At 45.1% G+C, this 22826-nt stretch overlaps 1 protein-coding gene across 1 annotated transcript in view; it reads left to right on the top strand.

Annotated features, from left to right (window-relative positions):
- Positions 1 to 22826, top strand: part of MAPKAP1 (MAPK associated protein 1) — a 229780-nt gene that overhangs the window by 205751 nt on the left and 1203 nt on the right. Inside the window, exon 11 of the mRNA XM_079705813.1 lies at positions 17291 to 17388. Within this exon, the coding sequence (XP_079561939.1) occupies positions 17291 to 17388 (98 nt within the window). The remainder of the gene's footprint in view (positions 1 to 17290; positions 17389 to 22826) is intronic.

The following is a 22826-nucleotide window of genomic DNA, read 5'->3' on the forward strand; positions in this document are numbered from 1 at the left end:
GAGCAGACATGTTATTAAACAGCCTTCTTTACAAAAAGGCATTAAGTGTTGGGACGATAATGAAGTTGTCCCCAGTCTTACTTGAGACATGTCTGTCAGAATTTTGAACAGAAAAGAAACGGTTTTTAAAACCCCAAATATGGCCAGTTTGCAGTGTTTAATTGAAAAAGCCGCTGTCAAACCATTAATTTGGTCATCATAAAGAACACAACTCAAGTTTAATTGATGCTGTATCCAAAAAGTACGTGAATAGCTGACTTGGCAAAGGGACTGAGCATTAGAGCGCCTGCAGTGAAACACATAATTACATATATTGTGGAATCAGAAAGACCCAGACTCTGAAGCCATGCTCCATAAATAGCAATTCTATGGCTCTCTTTCCTTCCCCTAACTTCTACCTCACAGGCCATGTTCTCATAGGGAAGATTTATTGCTCTGTCCCTGTGAGTGTTTAAGACCTGGAACTTAATGACTAAATAGATACATGCCTTTAAAAAAATTGTACATATAAATATGGACTCTTACAAAAGTTAGTTGAGAAAATCAGTGTGTCAACAGCCCTGAGAAATTAAGAACACATTCTGCCTTTCTAGATGGAAAAAAAAAAAAAAAAAAAGCTGTACGCTGCCATTATTATTCAAATCAGTGATTTCTAAGTCTGATTTTGCCACTCCTTAGGATATCTTTTGCTGTTTGAAGGATGTCACAAACCTCTAAAAGATGAATTAATTCTAATTTCATTTTAACTGAACAAAGACATACATCATATAGGAGAATGTTTCCATCAGAAATGACCATGGTTAAATTGTCTCAGAAATAATTCTCCATCGTTATACAGGTCTAGATGTAGGCTTTAAATGCAGTGGACACTCTTTTTAAGTACTAGCCTCAAATTCCAACACTGAAACAAAAGAAAGGGACCTTTCTGTGAAATTAGCACCCATCGGGGACTCTTGGGCTGTATTTAAATAAAGTACCAGACTTAAGTGTGCCAGGTCTGGTTTTATCATAAGAAGGTCGTGCAGGTTTAGAATCTTTAAAGGAAGCAGCCTATCATTAAGAAATCATATTTAAACTTTAATAAAGTAGCTGTCGTCTTTATAGCTGAAAAGAGCTCTGTATCTCAGTTAAGTATAGATGATCTAAAATCTTAAGGAAGTAACATAATAGAGGTAACCTGATTACATTCTCTTGGAATAGTATAATTTAAAGGAAATCGGATTCTCTTGATGCTGGTTGTGTTGGTGGGGGATTGTTTGCTTGTTTGTTTTTGTCCAAAACACTGTTTGGATTCAGGGCAGGAACTCGTTGAGATTGTGAGTTAACCACAACTGCAGGAGACTGTTAAGCCCTCATGAATAGAACCTGCTGGATATTTGAGGTGAGATTCCGTTAAGGTTATGAGTTAAATTAGCTGGGTTTATTGGTGACCTCCCACTTAAATGAATCTTTCTTTTCATAAGTACTTGACAAGATCTGTAAAGTAGTGTATTTAATTTACTAATTAAATTAAAGCTACTGAATAATGATTTGTCCACATTGATTTAGCTTAAATAGAAAAGATCAGCATTGTTGTGATCTTCAGCAACCTTAATGGCCGAGCCAGTTAGACACAAAGGCCTCTTGTGTTTTATAGGTCAGAAGGACATAGGTAAGCCCAGGCTGTAATTGAATTGCCTGCACTGCACCCTGCAGTTGCAGATTTCCTTTGCCTTCCCGTTCCATTGTTGCACTGGGGCTTAAGAGAATGTTAACGTGGTAATAGGCACAGGGCCTTCCCCATTATACGTCTTGCTATCGAGCGGTTCTGCATGACTAGTTAAAGAAGATGGCAAGAAGATTAATGAAAGCAGGGCTAATGCAGAAGGGGGTACTTTTGCAAGACTTCTACCGAGGAGATATTAGAGCTGAACCAGAGCTTGGCTTTTTCTCTATCCTGTGACCTTTGAACCTGCCTTACTGTTGAGAGCTGCCAGGGAAGTCGACATTTTGATTGATGTTGGTACACGAGTCAGTCTTTCCCATTGAATTCCACATCTGCACGAAAATAGCTTTTCCTGCAGAATTCATACTGGCTAGAAGTGATAGCCAAATTGATGGCCGAAATGCTTTTATGTCGTTTGCATTTAAACCTAAAGGTATTTGATGGTTTAATTCAGTATCCAGTTTTCATAGATTATAAGCATTCACTTATATGTTCTTTTTTTTTTTGCGGTACACGGGCCTGTCACTGCTGTGGCCTCTCCCGTTGCGGAGCACAGGCTCCGGACGAGCGGCCATGGCTCACGGGTGCAGCCGCTCCGCGGCATGTGGGATCTTCCCGGACCGGGGCATGAGCCCGTGTCCCCTGCATCGGCAGGCAGACTCTCAACCACTGCGCCACCAGGGAAGCCCTACTTATATGTTCTTAATGGGTTTATCAACTCATGGTGAAAGACCAGTATTAAAGAGTGTTCAAAGATTTGCAAACAGAGCTCCAAGGAGGTTTTATGGAGGAGTAAAAGCAGTCATCAAACAAACCCTTCACCATTCTTAGAAAAGAAAGATCAGTCTGAGGGCCCAGGCAAACTGACTTGGAGTTTTTTGTAAATAAAGCAAAGTGTGTGTTTTTGGAAAGCTTTCCATGGGGGAGTCTGAAACCTTGCCTCCGCACCCCACCTGAGCCCCAGCTTAGAGGCTGTCTTGATCCATCCAGAAGCTGGGTTCCCTGACCTTGACCTTGGGACACTAGCATTCCATCTGAAAGGGATTGTTATGGTCTGCTTATAAGACAGTCCAGTGCAGGCACGAACCTCTTCATTTGTTCTCACTAATTTTGTTACCTTGTTTGTGGAGCTGCAGGCCTCTAGCGTGTGAGCGTGTGTCTGTATGTGCATCCCCCACCCCTTCTCCCAACAAAGGAGAGCAGGGAGACGGAAAAGGACTCAGGTTTTGTACTAAAATCAACTTGGGCACATCACAGCCTGTACACTGAATCCTCTGACCACCTGACTTCTTTTCTGCCTACTTGACAGGGGTAATACTAGCAGAGAAAACACACACACACACACACACACACTCACACACACACACACACACAAACACATTGATGTGACAGGTATTCCAGTTCCTAGAGGAGAGGTACCCAGGAATTTTGTCATATTCTCTAGGTGCTCGTGAGAATGTGTGAGAGGGAAATGAGGGTGAGCATTCAGCTACCGCTGGGTGAAAGAGCTGCACCCCAAGGTGGGTGGGTGGGTGAGTGTCCATGGCCGTGCTGGCATACTCTATGCCTCATAAGGCGCTTGCATTTATACTCACATCCTCAGGTTCTGTCGATTCCCAGGGGGTCTAGGCACTTCAGACATCAGGTGGGCAAGCTATGCTGTGTTTTTATTCTCTGACAAGGACTTATTTCATAAGTTCCAGATCAAATACGGTAAGTACTGCTCGATTACAGAGCACAGCAGACTCTAACATGTTAAATGCCCCAGTTATTGAATTGCCTTTTCACAAGAGTACTCTGGAGCACGATCAGGAGCAGGCAGCGCCTCGTCCTTTTAACAGATATGTTTCCCAGCCCTATTAAAAGGGGTCTTCATCTGTCCTGTCAAAGGGAGTCTGCTGGGGTTTTTTAGTTTAATTACACTATCCAATTAAAACTCCTTGCTGCATTTGGATGCGCCTCTCCTTGGGCCTGAGTGGATATGACATTTACAAGGCTCGCCTTTCAAGCAGACAATAGTGTGATTGATGAGGTGCACGTTCAGTAAAGGAGGCGAGTGCCTGTGGAAGTGCCGCTTAGTGCATTTTGATTTATTTATCATCTTCTTCCAAAACAAGGGAGCTGCTGGGAGATGGGTTCTAGGCAACAGGGGGACCACCTCAGTTTTTCCAAGTGTGTGGGAGGGAAAGAAAGACCTGGTGCGTGCCACAGGATAAAGGTGGAGAAACACTGTAAGCGTGCGGCCAGCTTGCATCGTCGAATGCCAGACTGCATTCTCAGGTTCTCTGACCCAGTTTGGTTTACAGTAACCTCAAGCTGTGATCTGCTGTTAAATAGGCCATCACTGTGTTTCAGGGAACAGTTGCTGTGGCTGGATAACATTGGCCAGACCCCTGAGAACTTTTAGCCTGTGGGAGCCAGCTCAGCATGTGTCCCGTTGACTGACCTGGTACCTGGTCATAATTAACTGACACCTGACGTTTGCACTGGACATGCCTGGCTATGCTCCCAGCTGCATCCTCCAGCAGTCCGGCAGCTTCTGTCCAGGGGCTACAGTCAGTGCTCAGTGGCTCTTTCTGTCACTCTGCCTGAACTACACTGAACATTTAAAAGTTGCTTCTAGGGACTTCCCTGGTGGTCCAGTGGTTAAGACTTCGCCCTTCAATGCAGGGGGTGCAAGTTCGATCCCTGGTTGGGGAGCTAAGATCCCACATGGCTTGCGGCCCAAAAAACATAAAACAGAAGCAATATTGTAACAAATTCAATAAAGACTTTAAAAATGGTCCACATCATGGGACCTCCCTGGTGGCGCAGTGGTTAAGAATCCGCCTGCCATTGCAGGGGACACAGGTTTGAGCCCTGGTCCGGGAAGATCCCACATGCTGTAGAGCAACTAAGCCCATGCGCCACAATTACTGAGCCTGCGCTCTAGAGCTTGCGAGCTGCAACTACTGGGCCCACATGCCACAACTACTGAAGCCCGCTCACCTAGAGCCCGCGCTCCACAACAGAGTGAAGCCACCGCAATGAGAAGCCCATGCACCACAACAAAGAGTAGCCCCCACTCGCCACAACTAGAGAAGGCCTGCATGTGGCAGCGGAGACCCAACACAGCAAAAAAATAATACATTAAATAAATTTTTTTTAAAGAGGATAAAATAAAAAAGTTTCCTTCAATTAAAAAAAATGGTCCACATCAACAAAATTAAAAATATAAAATAAAAGTTGCTTTTAGAATTTGGAATCAGCCAAGAGCAAGTGAGACTCTAACAAAGAGATATGGAGGCACATTGGAGAACTTCTCAAAGTTGTAGTGAAAAGACAAACCCAGCATCTTGTTCTTAACCTACTATTCTGTGTACCCTCAGCATATGATAGATGGGACCAGTGTGCTTGTCTCTGTAGTTCCTGGAAAAGAGGTGTTTAGTACAGTGTGTGGTCTCTGGAAGGGTCAACATTCTGAATTTAGGAGGCAGGCAGTTCTACCCTGAGCCCTAGACGGATGATAAAAACCTTCCCATATTCATTATCAGGTACTACAGTTGCTCATGGGAGCTGTTGGGGGCATGTTTGCTCACTGCATGACATATAAGAATGTCTATGTTTATGAAGAAAATTGGCTGGTACTGAGACACTCAGTGGGTTTTCTTACATTCTGTGTAAACTTTCTTCATTTTCCCCTAGGACTTAACTAATAAACGAGAAAGAATTTCCTTGTGTTGATTGGAATATTGATATCTGTTAGAGTAGAAAACATTTCGGGGGTATCATCTTTTTTTCCTCCTGGGAGAAGCCTTCTTTTTGCTGTTAAATTTTCACTTAATTGTTGACTTGGGCATTATAGACCCATAATAACAAAACAGTTATATAGGTATAATGGAAAGTTTGCACACATTTACATTTTCCTAGATTTTGATTACCATTTCCTCAAATTCTTTTTTTTTTTTTTTCTTGGTTGTAACATCAGAAGAGATCCGAATTGAGAAGAGGGTAAGGGCAGAGATTCTTTCCTACTGAAGAAATCTGTGTGAAGATTTCTCAGCCGGATAAATGATTGGAAAAATCTGTTTCCCTTGCCTCCTGCCAAGCTCCAAACTGTGTTTTCATAATAAATAAATGGAGTGCTTAGATTTTAAGTTATTCTTGTAGACATGGAAAAAGTAAGCCATTCTTTCATTAAAATCAAAATACGGGGCTTCCCTGGTGGCGCAGTGGTTGGGAGTCCGCCTGCCGATGCAGGGGACGTGGGTTCGTGCCCCGATCTGGGAAGATCCCACATGCCGCGGAGCGGCTGGGCCCGTGAGCCATGGCCGCTGAGCCTGCACGTCCGGAGCCTGTGCTCCGCAACGGGAGAGGTCACAGCAGTGAGAGGCCCGCGTACCGCAAAAAAAAAAAAAAAAAAAAAAATACGTATTGCTTACAGGATTCCCATAGGCAACTTCCAGGACAGGGTAGCTGTACCCAGATTAGCCCTTCTATCATAAATGACTGGAAAACTGCACAAAATATAAGAAACTGTTTGCAGACATTGAAAAACAGGCAGTACGGGACAATGAGCCCTGAGAGAAGGGCAACAAATGAGCTGAGACCTACTATCACTTCAGCTTTCTTCCAGGGTTTCCCAAGGAGAGCATAGCAGTCTCATTGACCTGGGAGACACAGATCAGAGTTGGGGGAACTAAAATTCAGCAACTGAAATTAGCAAAATTAAATATGGAGAGGAGGGAGCCCTACTGAGAATGAGCTCTAGAAAGATGCCTTTTAATCTTCTGTTGTATACTAAGCTGTGTGTGCCTCCTGTGGGATCTCACAAGTCTGGTCAAAGAACAACTACTGGGGAGCTATAAACTAAAGTTCTGACCAAAACTCTAGTTCATAGCTCCCCAGTAGTTGAAGCATCCAGGACATTTACTAGTAACTCTGGAAAAGCCGTATCTTGGGAGCAAGGCTACACTAGCCCTAGATTAAAGACCGCCTTAATTCTTAATAAAGTTTTAAATGGATTCTTGAAAGGATCAAACTGATCCACGTGTAAATTAACTGACTGCCAGAACAAAGCCCAATATTATCTAAAAGATGATGACAAAATGCAAACATCCCACACTCGAACATTCATAGTGTCCAACTTTCAATAAAAAATTATGAGACATGGAAAGAAGCAGGAAAAAATGTGTCCTGTAACCAGGAGAAAAATCAGTCAATAGAAGCAGAGTCAGAAATGGCAGGGATGATAGAACTGGCAGATAAGTACTTAAAAATTCATATTATAAATATGTTCAAAGACTTAATAACTCAAAAAGAAGAGAAATGGAGACTTTAAAAAGAACCAAATGAAAATTCTAGAGCTAAGAAATACAGTACCTGAAAGAAAAAATTCACTGATGGGAGCAAATCAGGAAGATTAGGAAAAAAGGTCAGAGTGTTAGTTATCTATTACCACATGACAAATTGTCCCAAAACTCAATGTCTTAAAACAACAATAACATTTATTTTCTTACAGTTTTGTGGGTCAGGAATCCAGCACAGCTTAGCTGGGTCCTCTAGCACAGGGTCTGTCACCAGGCTGCAGTCAAACTGTCAGCCAGAGCCACAATCATCTCAAGGTTCAATAGGGGCAGGATCTGCTTCCAAGCTCACTGAGTAGTTACTAGCAGAGTTCATTTCTTTGTGAACACCATCCATTCCTTGCCACATGGGCCTCTCCATAGGAAAGCTCACAAAATGGCAGCTGGCTTCATCAAAATAACCAGGAGCAGGAAAGTACTAGGAAGGAAGAAGTCACAGTCTTTTATAACCTAATCTCAGAATTACATCCCAACACTTTTGCTGTACTTTACTCATCGGAAGTAAGTCACTAGGTCTAGCCCACAAACAAGACAAGGAGATTACACAAGGCTGTGAAAAGCAGGAGGTGGGATCATTGAAAGCCATTTCAGAATCTGCCTATTGCAATCAATGAACTTTAAGACAGGACAATAGAAAATATTCAAAGTGAAGCACAGAGAGAGAGAAAAAAAATGGATGAAAAGAACAAAGCCTGTGGAATAATAGCAAGTGTTCTGACATATATGTAGTTGGAGTCTCAGGGATGGTAGAGAAAACTGTTCCAGATTTGATTAAAAATATCAACCCACCAATCTTGGAAGTCCAAAGAAGGCCAAACAGGATAAATACAGAGAAAACCACATCAAGGCACATCATAATCAAATTGCAGAAAACCAATGATAAAGAAAAAAATCTTATAAGCATCCAGAGAAACCAAGATAAGAATTATTGCTGACTTCTCACCAGAAATAATGCAATCCAGAAGACAACGGAGTGACATCTCTTGCTAAAGAAAAATCTTGTCAACCTAGAATTCTATATTTAGTGAAAATATCCTTCAGAAATGAAGGTGAGATGAAGACATTTCCAGACATTCGAAAAATAAAAGAATTTGTTGCCATTAAACCTTTACTATAAGAAATATTGAAGGCTGGAGGGGAAAAAAAATACCAGATAGAAACCCAGATCTACACAAAGAAATCAGGCGTACTCAAAATGTCACCATTAGCAACTATACAGAATGAACAAAGGAAAAGGAAATAAGTGAGACCTCTTTGAGTGGGGATAGACAAACTCTGGCCCATAGGCTAAATCCAGCCCACCACCTATTTTTATATGGCCTATGCACTAAGAATAGGTTTTAACATGTGAATATTTGCAATTGATTTGATGATATGGAACATTAACTTTGAACTCCATTTAAGTGAAATGTTATCCACCCCCCCAAAAAAAAATATGTCCTTCTCAGAAGTAACCTGTAGTAACCCCAGAAAATATATTTGATTATTATATTTTGAATTTTGTCAATTAAAAAACGTGGAAATTCTTTTTCTCTTGTTATATAAGTATCTATAAAATATCCTTAATATTGCCTCTTGGCTCTCTTAGCCTGTCTGGAAAAGTTTGTTTATCTTGGAGAGTGGGAGCAAAAAGACAAGGGAATCTACCATGTGCCAGGCACTGTCCCAAGTGCTTTATATGCACTACTTAATTCTTGAAACAACCCTCTGAGGTTTATATACATTTATTGTAGAAGTCTCAGATTGTTGATTTTTTTGTGTGTGTGTGGTACGTGGGCCTCTCACTGTTGTGGCCTCTCCCATTGCGGAGCACAGGCTCCGTACGCACAGGCTCAGCGGCCGTGGCTCACGGGCCTAGCCGCTCCGCGGCATGTGGGATCTTCCCGGACCAGGGCACGAACCCATGTTCCCTGCATCGGCAGGCGGACTCTCAACCACTGCTCCACCAAGGAAGCCCTCAGATTGTTGATTTTTATCCTAGTAATCATGACTTAATCTTAGCAACAACTCTGTGAGACAGATATTATTCCCATTTTATAAATGAGGAAACTGGGGCTCAGAGAAGTTATGTAACTTGCCTAAAGTTATATATAAATGGTAACAGGTTTATATTCTTCCCTCTGCCACTGACACAAAGCCAAGTCACTTACACTTCTGTGCTTTTTGGATGGAAGAGTATCCCTAGCCCCAACTCAGTCTATGAAGTCTTATTTCTCAACAAATTTTAACCATGCTTCGTTATCTGGTTTCTCTTCCTAAAGGATATTAAATGCAGAAAAATAGAAGGTGGAAAAAGAATTACAGAACTTAATAATAAAGCCAGTAGGAAGTTAAAACTGACAAGAGTTGACCAAAAATGAAACAAAACAAAAACTGTTAAAAATCAGTCCAAGAACTCAAAAAACACAGTAGTATGGTAATATGGAACTTATTATAATATGGAACTTAATATTTAGTGGTGATATGTAGAGCCTTTTGCAAGTCTGACGAAATCATGATATTCAGTACTTGTAAAGATGGACATGATAACACGGTATTTATTTTCCTTATACTCTAATACAGGAGGAAAATTTATCATATGGATTTTTTTAAATTTATTTTATTTATTTTCGGCTGCGTTGGGTCTTCATTGCTGTGCACGGGCTCTCTCCAGCTGCAGCAAGTGGGGGCTACTCTTCGTTGTGGCGTGCGGGCTTCTCATTGCTGTGGCTTCTCTCGTTGTGGAGCACGGGCTCTAGGCGTGTGGGCTTCAGTAGTTGTGGCACGTGGGCTCAGTAGTTGTGGCTTGCGGGATCTAGAGCACAGGCTCAGTAGCTGTGGTGCACGGGCTTAGTTGCTCCGTGACGTGGGATCTTCCTGGACCAGGGCTCGAACCCATGTCCCCTGAATTGGCAGGCGGATTCTTAACCACTGTGCCACCAGGGAAGTCCGATTTAATAGTTTTTACACTTCTCAGTTTTAATTTCTAATATAATAAATATTGATAGATATAATCCACATGAACAAAAGCTTTTGGGGCTCCTCAGTAATGTTTAAAAGTGTAAGGGGATTCTGAGACCAAGAAGTTTGACAACTGCTGCTTTAGGGTCTTGAAAATCATCTAAAAACCTTGGACTTTATTCTGAAGACAATAGGAAAAGAAACACTGTAGAGTTTTAAGTAGGAGAGTGATATGACCAGATGTGTGTTACAAAAGGATGACTCCTCTCGGTAGATGTTTGGATCTGAAGAAGACATGACCCAAAGTAAGAAAACCAAGAAGAGGCAACAGACGGGCAGGACCTCGGTGAGGGCTGTGGTCACAGGATGGGAAGGGATGAAAGATGAATATATGAAAACTATTTAGGGGACCAAATGCTTGGAACTTGGTGAGTAGTAAAGCCTCCAGTTGGGCTAATAGACCTTTAGATTTAAGGGGAAATGTAGAATTCAGTTCTGGATGTGCAACACTGCAGGCCATATGAAGATGGCAGCTGTACTCACTGGTTGGCTCTGAAAGTCTGGAGAAAGGTCCGAGCCAGATATCTGCTTTGGGATCATCAATATCTGGATAGTAGTTAAAACCTAAGGGGCAAACCTGACAGAGGAGAAATGGAGTTAAAAGAGATGAGGGTCAAGGACAGGACACCGGGGAAGACCATTACTTAAGAGAAAGATAAAGGACAAGAAGGTCACAAAGGACATATAAGAAACAGATTGACTGGAGAAGTCAGTTGAAAAATCAGTTGACTGTGGCTTCCTGGGAAGAGAGGACTTCAGAAGTATCAGATACAGCTGAGAAGCCAAGCAAAATAAAAGCCGAGAAGTATCTACTGGATCTCTGAACATAGAGGTCGTGGTGACCTTAGCAAGAGTGTTTTCAGTAAATTAGAGGAAGGAGGGAAATCACATTGCCATGGGAGCTTTTATAATCAGAGAGCTTTAATTATGTTTATAGGAAGGAGCCAAAGGGGGCCGGGGTAGGGGGTGAATGACAGGCAAAAGTGTAAGTGGATCAGACTCTGTCCCTGCTCCAGAGGTCAAAGAGGTCATCACAGTTACTGGGGCCTCTGCCACCATCGGGGCGCTTGAGAAGGAGCACCAGCCTTTGCCAGTTGAATTACATTGAACTGAAGCTCCTACAGGCAGCTGGGAATGCTGCTCGCAGTGGAGACCAGACCCGGAGGGGGTTTTCAACCCAGAGACCAAAGCATCCCAGGCCATCCATTTCCCGCTGCAATGAAGAGTAGCCCTTGCTCGCTGCAACTAGAGAAAGCCCGTGCACAGCAACAAAGACCCAATACAGCCAAAAATATATAATAAATTAAATAAATAAATAAAAGTTATTTTAAAAAAAGGCAAATCCAATGAGAGCTCTCCACCCACTTCCAAGCCAGAGGGACCAGAAAAGATCAGACCCTGGAAACCCATTTTTTAAGAAGTATCCATGCCTGATGTAGAGGAATTCAGAAGGAATCCAAATACTCAAGAGATGTTCTTCATAGGCTTATCTGTAATACTGGCAATTTTATTAGTAACTTAAATGCCCAACGGAAAGATAGTAGCATGAACCGTGGCACACACCTACTTGTTGGAATAAAATACAGCTGTTGAAAAAGATGGTTGTGGAGACTACGTAGCAACAAGGAAAAGGCTATGGTAAAATGTTAACAAAAATTCTCCCCAAATTTTACTATACGATCTGATTACAACTGTGTGAAAGCAGACATGTGAGAATGACTAGAAAAGAGACCATGGATGTCATTGTGCCAGGATGTTGGTATTATGGGGGTGGAGTGTGGAAGTCTCTCCTCTGTCTTCTAAATTTCTAGTCATTTTAAAATATATTTTATAATTTTTTAATTGAAAAAGAAAATCAAAAAATTCAAGTTTATTTTTGGCTTTCCTGGCAAGTGGGACACCTGGGGGGTTTTAGACAAAGGTTGGCCTCAGGCTCAGTTTGGAAGTCCCAGCTCTGACCAGTCATTGCCAACCACAGTGGGTGCCCACAGGTCGTTTAGAAGGGAGCCTCTTTTCAAACAACAATCTCTGTTCCATTTGCAGTGGAAATCTGGGAGCACTTCTTTTAGCAGGAGTGTATGCGCTGCTGGCCCTCTGCTTAAGCTGTCCCATCTTGTGATAATAGCAGCTTTTTCTGAATGACCACTCCCCTCAACTGACCAGAAGACCCTGTTTTTTCAGCACAGCCTCTGGTTTAAGTTAAAACTTATAATGCAGATGATAAATTACAGCACGAAAGCTCAAAAGTCTCCGCTTCTGACACCTGTACTGCTAATTAGTTTCTGTTCAGTGTTACATTCCATCTTCTCTGTTTTACTTTGGGAAAAAAATACATAAATGTAAATACATTTTTACATATCCAGACTTCCATTTCAATATTCAGAAGCAGATGTATAGTTTCAGTGCCCTGAGCAAATCTGGATATGTGACCGGGGCGTAGATGCCACATTTTATACCCCATTATATTGCATTTTATTCCTACAGCTCTAAAGCAAGTCTGCTCAAAGAAGGCCCAATTAAAAACCAAATCGTCAGAACAATGAGAATATTATCGTCAAACATCAGTTCCATCACAGTTGTAAGAATGATGGCCACCACCCATTGAGCCCCCGCTGTTTCCAAGTGCCATGTGAGATGCCTGATGGATGCTGTCTCCTCTCGGGCAAACCTTGGCCTCTGGAGGGACAGACAGTGCCTCCAACAGTCCCACCACTAGAACACAGCAGAACTGGATTTCTTCCCAAGTCTCTGACTAGCACTCACACTTTCCCCCTCTGCATCCCAGGCTTTCATTATGCCTCAATTTCCAAGCAGAATTTAACAACCCAAACAAAATAATTTGGACTAATTGCAATATTAGACTTTGTATTTTCTTTTAAATCATACTGATACACAGGCTTACCTCAGAGATATTGCAGGTTCGGTTCCAGACCACCACAGTAAAGCAAGTCACACACAGTTTTTGGTTTCCCAATGCATATAAAAGTTATATTTATACTATACTGTAGTCTGTTAAATGTGCAATAACATTATGTCTAAAAAAATAATTTACGCACCTTAATTTAAAAACTTTATTGCTGAAAAATGCTAACCGTCATCTTGACAGTGCAAGGTTTCCACAAACCTTCCATTTGTAAAAAATGCAGTATCTGCGAACCACAATAAGTGAAGGCACCGTAAAACAAGGCATGCCTGGATCATTTTTCTCAACTGGCATTTTTACAGACAGTTTACCCCTATGGCCTACTCATTCCCTATGAAAGGTGCTGATGTTCTTTGAGTTTCCAAGGGTAGGCTGCCCACCTCTGATTCCCTCTAACACCCCAGGACAGATGTCCTGATGGGCTTCAGCTGAGGAGGACATATGACCCCCCTCTTCCTCCTTTACCTGAGGTGAGCCTAGAGGTGCCCGAGGCTGATAAAGGTTTGATAACAGACTTTTCTCACTTTGTGTTCCTATTCTGTTCAGCTGGTGTTGAAATGCCAGTGATTCCTTCCCAGACACCTCTGGTGGAAATTTACCACATAGCGTAAACTACTCATGTTTATTGATAGATCCATTTCCAGAAAGAGGTCAATTAACTTGTTACACTTTAATATATGGGCTTTGGATTAGGTGAAATTATACAAGTGTGAATTCTGCTTATTAACTCTTCTATTATAAAAGAATTCCCAAGTCCTGCCACTGTTACCTTCTGTATAGTTCTCAAGTCAATCCCTTTCTCAGCATCCTTTTTACTCCTGTCTAGCTCAAAACTGAATATGCTCCTACCTGGATGACTGTGGCAGCTGGTCCCCCTGCCTCCAGGCCCTGGCGACCCAGGGTGAATGCCCAAAAGCCCAATTTGACCATTGACTTCACTGCCCAGCTTACAGTCCACTAGTGGCTCCCTCAGCTGTTGAATCCAGTGTTCCCCCCCGCCCTTTGGTCTGCCCTGTGTCACAGCACCTCCTGCCTGCCCACTGTCCGTGAACCTGTCTGCTCGGGGCCCTGGCTTGGAGGCGTGCTGCCTCTCGCCCCCGTGTGTGTCCACGCGCTGTCGCATCCTTCTCCACCCCACCTCTACCCAGCTGACCCCCCTTCCTCCTCTAAGACTGCTCAGTCAGGCGTCGGCTTCTCCAGGAAGCTGTGTCTCTGGTGGCCCTCCCGCCACCAGGCCAGCCACCTCCCCTGGGGTCTCCGCAGCATCTCCCTGGGATCACCTTCTTCGTCATGCTCATCATACGTGTCTCTCAGTGTTCCTCGTGTTCATTCCTCTGGCCACCCAGCAAAACAGGGATCCCTGGAGCAAGGGGAAAAGCCTCACAGCAAAAACTCGGAGCACCTTGGCCCCATGCTCCGTGGCTCCAGCACGAGTGACAGCGTGGCTCTGAGTTAACTAGAGCTCTCCCTCCGAAGTGCTCCCACAGAGCAGGAAGGGGCCGTCTGCTGTAGCTGTCCCACCGCACCGCACCCGGTTATTAGCTCTGTGATAGTCTGTCTGTGGTTCTGTAATAGTTGCAAAAGGGCCGAGCTGTTGAATCCTAATACAGGTTCTCCAGGTGGTGGTCTGTCTCCTCTTCCCTCAGTGATGTGAATGCTCTCACTGGAAAGGACACATAAGTCAGAGGCTTCAGTGAGATGGTCAGGGCTGGAACTCTTCATCACTCTGACTTGCTTCCCTCTTCCTTGGGGGTCTGGTAGGAGTGCTGGGGACAGGCAAAGGACACACACAACCTCCTAGCTCAGCACAGTACACGGTGGGGGGTGGTGTTTGTAGTCACCTGACCCAAATATGCAGCCGTTCCAGACACTCGATGTGGGATGATTAGTTTGGTTTTGTCCTATGATTGGTGTGCAGATGAACCACAGGCCTCCCCTCCGTGAGCCCGTACCACCCAAGGGGATGGTGTGGAGGCTTCCTTCCAGAGGCTCCCAGGCCCCTGCAGACTGCATGTCACGTGTGCCATGTGTAGATTTGGCTCTTCTTAAAGAGTGCAGGACAGGTTTTTAATGGTGTCCCAGTTGTTCAGGCGAAACATGCTCTAGTATCTTGAGGTTTGGGTTTTGTTCTGTCAGTGACGAGCGGGAGCAGGTGGTATAGACAGTCCATGAGATCACTTATCAGAGTGGTCAGTGAACCCCGAAGCTTCGGGTCCACAGACCTCCCTAAGACCTTCTGGTCCTTTTTAGCTGCAGGCACTGGTGTCTGTGTCTGTCACGGCCAGGTGTCAGCAGTAAGGCCTCCTGGAGGGGGTGTCTCTGTTTGTCCTTCACAGCCCTGTGACCTTCATAGACGGCTCTGCTTGGTCACAGCACGGCCAACAGAGAGATCTGCATTGTTCTTCCACACGGTGATATCACCATCAAGGCTCTGACATTCTGAGCTGAATCCTGTAAAGATAAAAGAATACACACATACGCTCACGTCCATACATACAGATACACCCATTCATGTGAGATTCACTTCTCAGAAACAAGTAATTTATATATTCACAGAATGATCAGCTTTCAGCTAAAAATTCTAACATTTTAGTACCACGATTTAGAATCAGGCTAAATTTGTCAAGCGACGGAAAGCGAGGTTTTTCAGAAATTGTTAGCTAGTTTTTTTCAATATTGAATTTATAGTCACAAAGAGTATATCATAATGATGTTTCCAGGATAAAATACCAGCAGCTTAACTCTTCTGGCCACAAACGTACAGCATATATCAGTTTATTTTTGAAGATCTGAAGAATTAGCTACTGTAAATAAAGTTTCCAAGAAGATTTCTCCGGGAAAGAGGTGAACTTACAGTAATATGGGTGATATGTTATTAATTAATAACTATGACCAGCCACTGCTTCAATTAAAAGGACAATGGATGAGAAGGCCTAATAGAAAGGATATACTGAATTTTAATCTCACAAGCACTGAAGTCTGCAGAAAAGACGAGGAAGAGTTGTTTCTGAGGCTGGTAGGAGGAGGCCTCTGGGTAAGAGATGTCACCAGCTGCTCCTTGGTCTGGGAATGTTTACTGAGCTCTGACTACACGTCTCTCTGGAGCCGTGCTCCTTTGGTTGCCAGTAATGGAAATCAACTTCAAAATAGCTTAAGGAGAAAGAGGACTTTCTTGGAGGTCCACAGGGGTCCCCCAGAACCCAAGGACAGCATGAGCTGGTGGGCCAGGGAGAGCGTCAGATGGGAGTGAGGATGGCGGGCACCTATGTCTCCGCTTAGAGGAGGGAATCTGATTGGCATGTTTGGCCCAAAGGACAGGCACAGGGGGTGCAGACACGGCTGCAGGTGGCGTGATATGGTAAGCAGGTTTCTTTGGCCGAGCACTGTGTGGGAGGCCACATGAGAAGCGTGCCTAGAAATGTATCCCACGGAGGTGCCAGTTGAGCTAAAGTACCCAGGATTGGCTGATCTTTTGGAGACAGGATAATGAGAGGGGACATCCCAAGCGTGGGCAGGTGGGTATGTGCAATGCCCTGGGCTGGCATGTGGCATCTGAGGGTGGTGAAGTGAGGTGAGGCTAGACCAGGAAGCAGTCCCAGAAATGACAAGGTTGCCCTGAAGGTGGTAGGAAAGGGTTACAAAAGCATTTGGGTCTGGGGGTGGTTTGTGTGTTCAGGGGGTCAGACCCCCAGAGTCAGTCTGCTCTGTGAGGTGCCAGCTTTCCATAGCAGCCTTTAGAGCAGCCTCTCCACGCCCCCCACTGCCCCCAGTCCACCCATCCTTCCAGGGTGGAAATGACCGGAGGCCTTGGGCCTTGGGCCTTGGGCCTTGCAAGCAGCTTCCACGTGGGATCACATGACCAGGACTCCCCCTCCCAGCAGGAGCCAGGCTACGGAGAACCTTGTAATAGCATTACTATCGGCCTTCCTCCTTCCTGTTGCTCATTTATTTGACTTTAAGCAGTTATTTTTAGAGTAATAATTTGGAGTTAATTGGTTTTCTGCCTTAAAAAATACCACCTTTTCCATGCAATTATTATGTTGAAATAGTTCCGTAGAGCTTTCCTAATCTGGCGTTCCCCGGAACACCCTCCAGAGTGGAATGGGACCTAACTAGCCGTTTGATCTGTTGTTTACTGACTGCTCTCTCCCCACCTGTGATGAGAAGGTGAACAACTCCTGGGAAGAGTTGCAGCCCTGCAGCCTCCACTTGCTCTCGCTGGAACTGAAATGACAAGGGGAGAGGAGAATATGGGGGGCCTCCCCCAAGGTAACCCGCCAGAGCCCCCTCAACCCTGCCTTTTCTCTCTCCCTCTAGGTCACGCGATATTTAAACTCACGTATCTAAGCAATCACGACTATAAACACCTCTACTTTGAATCTGACGCTGCTACCGTCAATGAAATCGTGCTCAAGGTGAGTGTTCCTTCTCGGCCCAGACCCGGCATATGCAGGACCGGCTCCCCCCCAGCACTGCATGAGGCTCCCGGGCCGGTTTTGCAGGGTCACTGCACTGCCTACGGGTCACCCGGCTGGTGAGCACCCAGGCCTGGGCCACACCGCAGGTCAGCTGCTCTGCACCTGCTTCAGCCGGCCAGGACCCCTTTCAGCTTCCTCCCAGTCCCCTGATAATCCTCCTTCTTCATGTGTTTATTCATTCTTTTTACGTACCATTTACTTCCCTCCAACCCCACTCAGGAGCTCCTTGAGGTTCCTGGAACAGACTCTGAGGAAATTATTGTTATTGTTTGAAGACACCTTAAAGTAATCATGATAATTAACCTGTTCTAAACATACCCGGCTTGATGCTAGAATTGTCTGTTACCATATCTCAGCAGTGCTCACGGAGCACCTTCTGTGTGCCAGGCTAGTACTCAGGATACTGCAGTGACAGCGAGCTTGTCCTCTTTCAGAGGAGACAGACGTTAAGAAAATTACAGAGAGGGGCTTCCCTGGTGGCGCAGTGGTTAAGAATCCACCTGCCAATGCAGGGGACACTGGTTCAGTCCCTGGTCTGGGAGGATCCCACATGCCACGGAGCAACGCAGCCTGTGCACCACAACTACTGAGCCTGCACTCTAGAGCCCATGAGCCACAACTACTGAGCCCGTGTGCCACAGCTACTGAAGCCCACGCACCTAGAGCCCGTGCTCCACAACAAGAGAAGCCACTGCAATGAGAAGCCCATGCACCACAATGAAGAGTAGCCCCTGCTCGCCGCGACTAGAGAGAAAGCCCGCACACAGCAACGAAGACCCAACTCAGCCAATAAATAAATAAATAAATATTTTAAAAAGACTGTTAAATAAGTCACAGTGTGCCCCATGGGTGTGTAAAGAGTCAACTGACTTGGTACAGGGGGTAGGGAGGCAGGGAGAGCTGAGCCCTGAAGGATGGATGGAAAAGCACACGTTTTACCAGGTGAGGAGAGAGAAAAGGCATTTCACAGAGAGAGCAGCCTGTGACGGGGCAGAGAAGCAGGGCGAGTGCGGTGTGGCTGGGAGGTTGCACCCAAGCCCGTGTGTCTGGAGCAGAGGGGTTGCACAAGCCACACAGACTCTTGCAAAGTGGGGTCGGACTGAGAAAAGCTCCCGTGGGATCTCGTTGGTTCAGGAGATATGGGTCAGGGCCCGAGATTCTGTCTCTAAGAAGCTCTCAGGTGCTGCACAGGATGCCGTCTGCGTACCACACTCTGAGTAGCCCTGGACTAGTGATTTTCAGACTCTTCCAAACTGAGAATCCTTTCTCCAAGCCAAATCTTACGTAGAATGACCAGATAGAGAAAACAGAACTGCTTTGGCAGAACAGGGCTTAGAGCCAGAGGGGGCTCCTCCACCCCTGGTTGTGTGTGACTCTGACCAGTCACATCACCTCCCTGGGCCTCAGTTTCTCCTGTAAAATAGGGATCATGGTACTTACCCTGCCCTACCCCACCATAAGGCTAATATTAGCTGCTAGAGCAAATATTAAATGGTACGGTGAAGCTCCCTAAGTGATTATTCGTTCTCTTCTTAAGGGTAGATGTCGTCAAGTAATAGTAATGAAAGTACTAAGATATACTGAGGGGTCACAAAGTGCAGGACCTGGGCCAGGCACTTTACCTGTCCTGTCTCAAGGAACCTTCACACCTATATGAGGTAGTGATATACAGTCATTCCCATTTTCTAGATGAAAACTGAGGCTCAGGAAAAAAGTAACTTAGCCAGGGTTGTGACAGGCAGAACCAGAACTTGACCTAGGTTTGGCAGATTCCAGAACTTGTGCTCCTAACCTCCCAGGTGTGCATAGACTTAAGGAGCTGACCAGGAGGTTTCGATGAAATGGAATTGTTTCACAGAAACATTTTGAGGCAAAGTCCTCATGGCTTCAAAAGATTTTCAAAAGTAGTAGATGAGAATTAAAAGAATAAAGCTGCTAGGAGGACAGTTTAGAGCCGAGACAGAGTAGCATGACCAGTTGGATGGAAAGCAGAGGGTTCATAGACCACCCAGGATCGGAGCCCCTTGGAACAGGCAGGGGACAGTGCCCACCTGGAGTGCCTGAAAGCAGTGAGCTAAGAGTTACCTGCCAGTGCATCCCCCGACAGCCCAGGGAGCATATGCCGCACTCGGGAGCCAGGTGGAGAAATATTCCATTACCCCGTCAGGGCTGGCGTTTTTGGGTTTTTTTTAATTTTTAAATTTTATTTATTTATTTTATTTTTGGCTGCATTGGGTCTTCGTTGCTGCCTGCGGGCTTTCTCTAGTTGCAGCAAGCAAGGGCCACTCTTCGTTGCAGTGTGCGAGCTTCTCATTGCGGTGGCTTCCCTTGCTGCAGAGCACAGGCTCTAGGCTTGCGGGCTTCAGTAGTTGTGACACACGGGCTCAGTAGTTGTGGCGCACGAGCTTGCTCCACAGCATGTGGCAGCTTCCCGGACCAGGGCTTGAACCCATGTCCCCTGCATTGGCAGGCGTATTTTTTTTTTTTTTTACCACTTATGACATTTTATTGGCATATGACAATTTACAAGGGTCCCTGCTGCATTATACATCACACTGAGTAAGAATCATTTAGCCATCTACATTCATTCTTACTGGATATATTTTTACTCAAATTATAATTGAATTCCCAACACTTGATTTTAACTGTGACAAAAGGGAAAAACAGTAATTCCTTAAAGTAGGCTGCAACTGGAAAAACAAATTTTGCTTTTTTAATTAAAATTCCTACGATGTTGAAAGGTGTACACACCTAAGGACTGAATCATGGGGCAGGCGTATTCTTAACCACTGTGCCACCAGGGAAGTCCTGGCCTTTTTTTTTTGTAGCCAGCATTAAAATATTCAAGGATTTTACTAGAAGGATTCTAGTAAAATTATAATCCTGTGTTTGACATCAGAATAATTTTCACAACAGCAGATTGATGACAGAAACACAGGTTTATGACCAGTGCAAGACTGTGGAAGAACAGAGAAATCATTTTCCAGGACCAAATGCTCCCTCGAAGCAGATGCTTTTCTGCAAAATCCCCAAGGCCTATCGCCTTCCCTAAAATGTCTGTTTTCATATGAAAATGCTTGTAGAAATATTATATCATGCACAAGACTCCAGGAGAAGTCCCAGCCTGATTTATTTAGAGAGCTAATGATCGCGATCCTGATGGAAGATTAAATTTCACGTCTCCGATCTCTGATTTTTAAAGCAGTTTAAATACTTAGCCCGATCTGCCATTCCCAGTGTCTTCGTGGGGCTTTGCACCAACACCAAGTGACTGAGGCCCCACTTGGTAGAAATGTTGCCATCAGAGGTTCTTCTCAGGTCGGTCTGGTCTGTCTTAGACGCAAGTAATACATGTGGTGGTTCTAGAATTGAGGAATTTCACATAAAATAAGAGCTTTAGACTGAAACTGAAAGGTGGAAATAAGGACTAGAGGCTAATGTCAAAGAAACTATTACAAGCAGGCAACTCTCCATCAAGTTATTTTTAGCTCGTGTTTTTCCCCATAGGACCCATTTATTGAGCACCGACTGTATACAAGACACTTTATGTACATTATCTCATTTCATCTTCGCAACTGCCCTGCCCAGTGTAGACGTTATTATCCCCACTTTATAGATGAGGAAAAGGAGGCCCAAGGCCACAGAGCACATACAGGTGGAGCCTCACCTTGAACCAAGCTGAGGAGTCCCAGACCTGCCCTGACCTTCCCACCCGAGATGGGATTGAGCTAAGCCCTGTGTGGTCCCTAATTCTGCAGGCTTCGAGGTGAATCTCAGAGGAGTCATTGGTCCCTTCAAATTGGGTTCTTCTCGTGATCGAGTGATGGAGGCTATGACTTTATTGACCGTGAAAACTCCCTATATTTTTATGCCTTAAGCTGTAAAATGCATTGAAAGTGAAACACTCTATAGTACATAAAATTGTGCAAGTTTTAAGCCACAGCATATTAACCAGCTAATGGCAGACCAAAGGGCGTTTTTATCTTTTGATTATTACATTAATCTTCCATTAAAATTATCTATGTGATTATCACAAAGCACTGAAGATAATAAATTTAGGAAATAGTTGGCCTGTTGAGGATCATTTTTAAATGCTTTTGTCAAGTTACATGTGCCAAAAATACACTGAAAACAGTAGATTGGTTGAGTGTGCAAACAGTCGAACCCAAAGATTGCTCTTATTAAGAATGATAAACCTCTTCTTTCCATGCATTGTCTCTAGTGTCCCAAATCGTCACCCGGCCCTGCAGGCCTCATGATTTATTGCTCTCAGCTGGTAACTTGGCGAGGCAGTGGGCCGAGCGCGTCAAGCCTTCTGTACTCACACACCAGCCTTTAACGCCTGCTGCCGGCGACCATCAGAGCAGAAAGTCTGGAGGGGACACCGTGGCAGAGCCCCAGCCCCACGCGAGGCGAGGCATCCGCACCGCCTCCCTGGGGCCCCTCGGTTTTTTCTCAGTCCGCAGAGGCCTCTCCCGCTCCGGGCGCGGGAAACGTGGCCCTCAGAGTACAATCAGCGGTGGGGGGGGCTCGTTTCTCTAGCCAGAAATATTCAGGGTTCTAGTCATAACTTTTAGACATTTGAGGTTGAAGAGAAGCAGTGTTTGTTCTCAGAAAGGCGCAGCCAGAGGGCAGCTGGGGCAGTGGAAGGAGCCGGGTCTGAGGAGGTGAGGGGATGGGGGCCTCTGAGGAGGCCCGGGGCCTGGAGAGCTGGTCCAGGTCCTGGCGCGTACTCTTTCTAGCTTTGTGACCTCGAGTAAATGACGTTATCATTTCTGTGCCTCAGTTTTCTCCTCTGTACAATGGGGATAACAATGGCAGCCATCTCCTAAGGCTGTTGTGAGGGTTAAATGACTCAATCCTTGAAAAGCACTCCGAACACTGCTGCTGCTGCCACCGCCACCGCCACCCAGCCGGGGGCTCATCCTCACAGCAGGCGCAGGTCTTATCTCGGCACTGCTGCCCTTCCCTGGCTCCTCCCTGCCTCACCTTGACTGGCCCCTAAGCTTCTGCAGTTCATGGACACCCCCTTGCTGTGTTCCACTGCTGTGCCTTGACGCATGCTGATTCTCCCCACCCCTTGTACACCCCAAACTCCTATTTGTCTCTCAAAACCCATCTCATTCATCCCCTCCACAAGCCTTCCCTGCCCCACATGTCCCCGATAGTTACTCTCCCCATTCCTTTCTGCTCCTTCTGTATCTGTTGTCACACTTGTTCTGTTGGACACTCACTAGGCCATGAGGTCCTCGGGACAGGGACCAAGTCTTAATTTTCCCTCTGCCCCTTGAGCCAAACATGGGGTGAGGCTCAGATAAGGCAGGTGCTCAGTGCCAAAGGTGATGGTGACAGTGACCATCCAGCATGGGGGGGAA

Source organism: Hyperoodon ampullatus, assembly GCF_949752795.1.
Source record: "Hyperoodon ampullatus genome assembly, chromosome: 6".
NCBI classification, from domain to species: Eukaryota; Metazoa; Chordata; class Mammalia; order Artiodactyla; family Ziphiidae; genus Hyperoodon; species Hyperoodon ampullatus.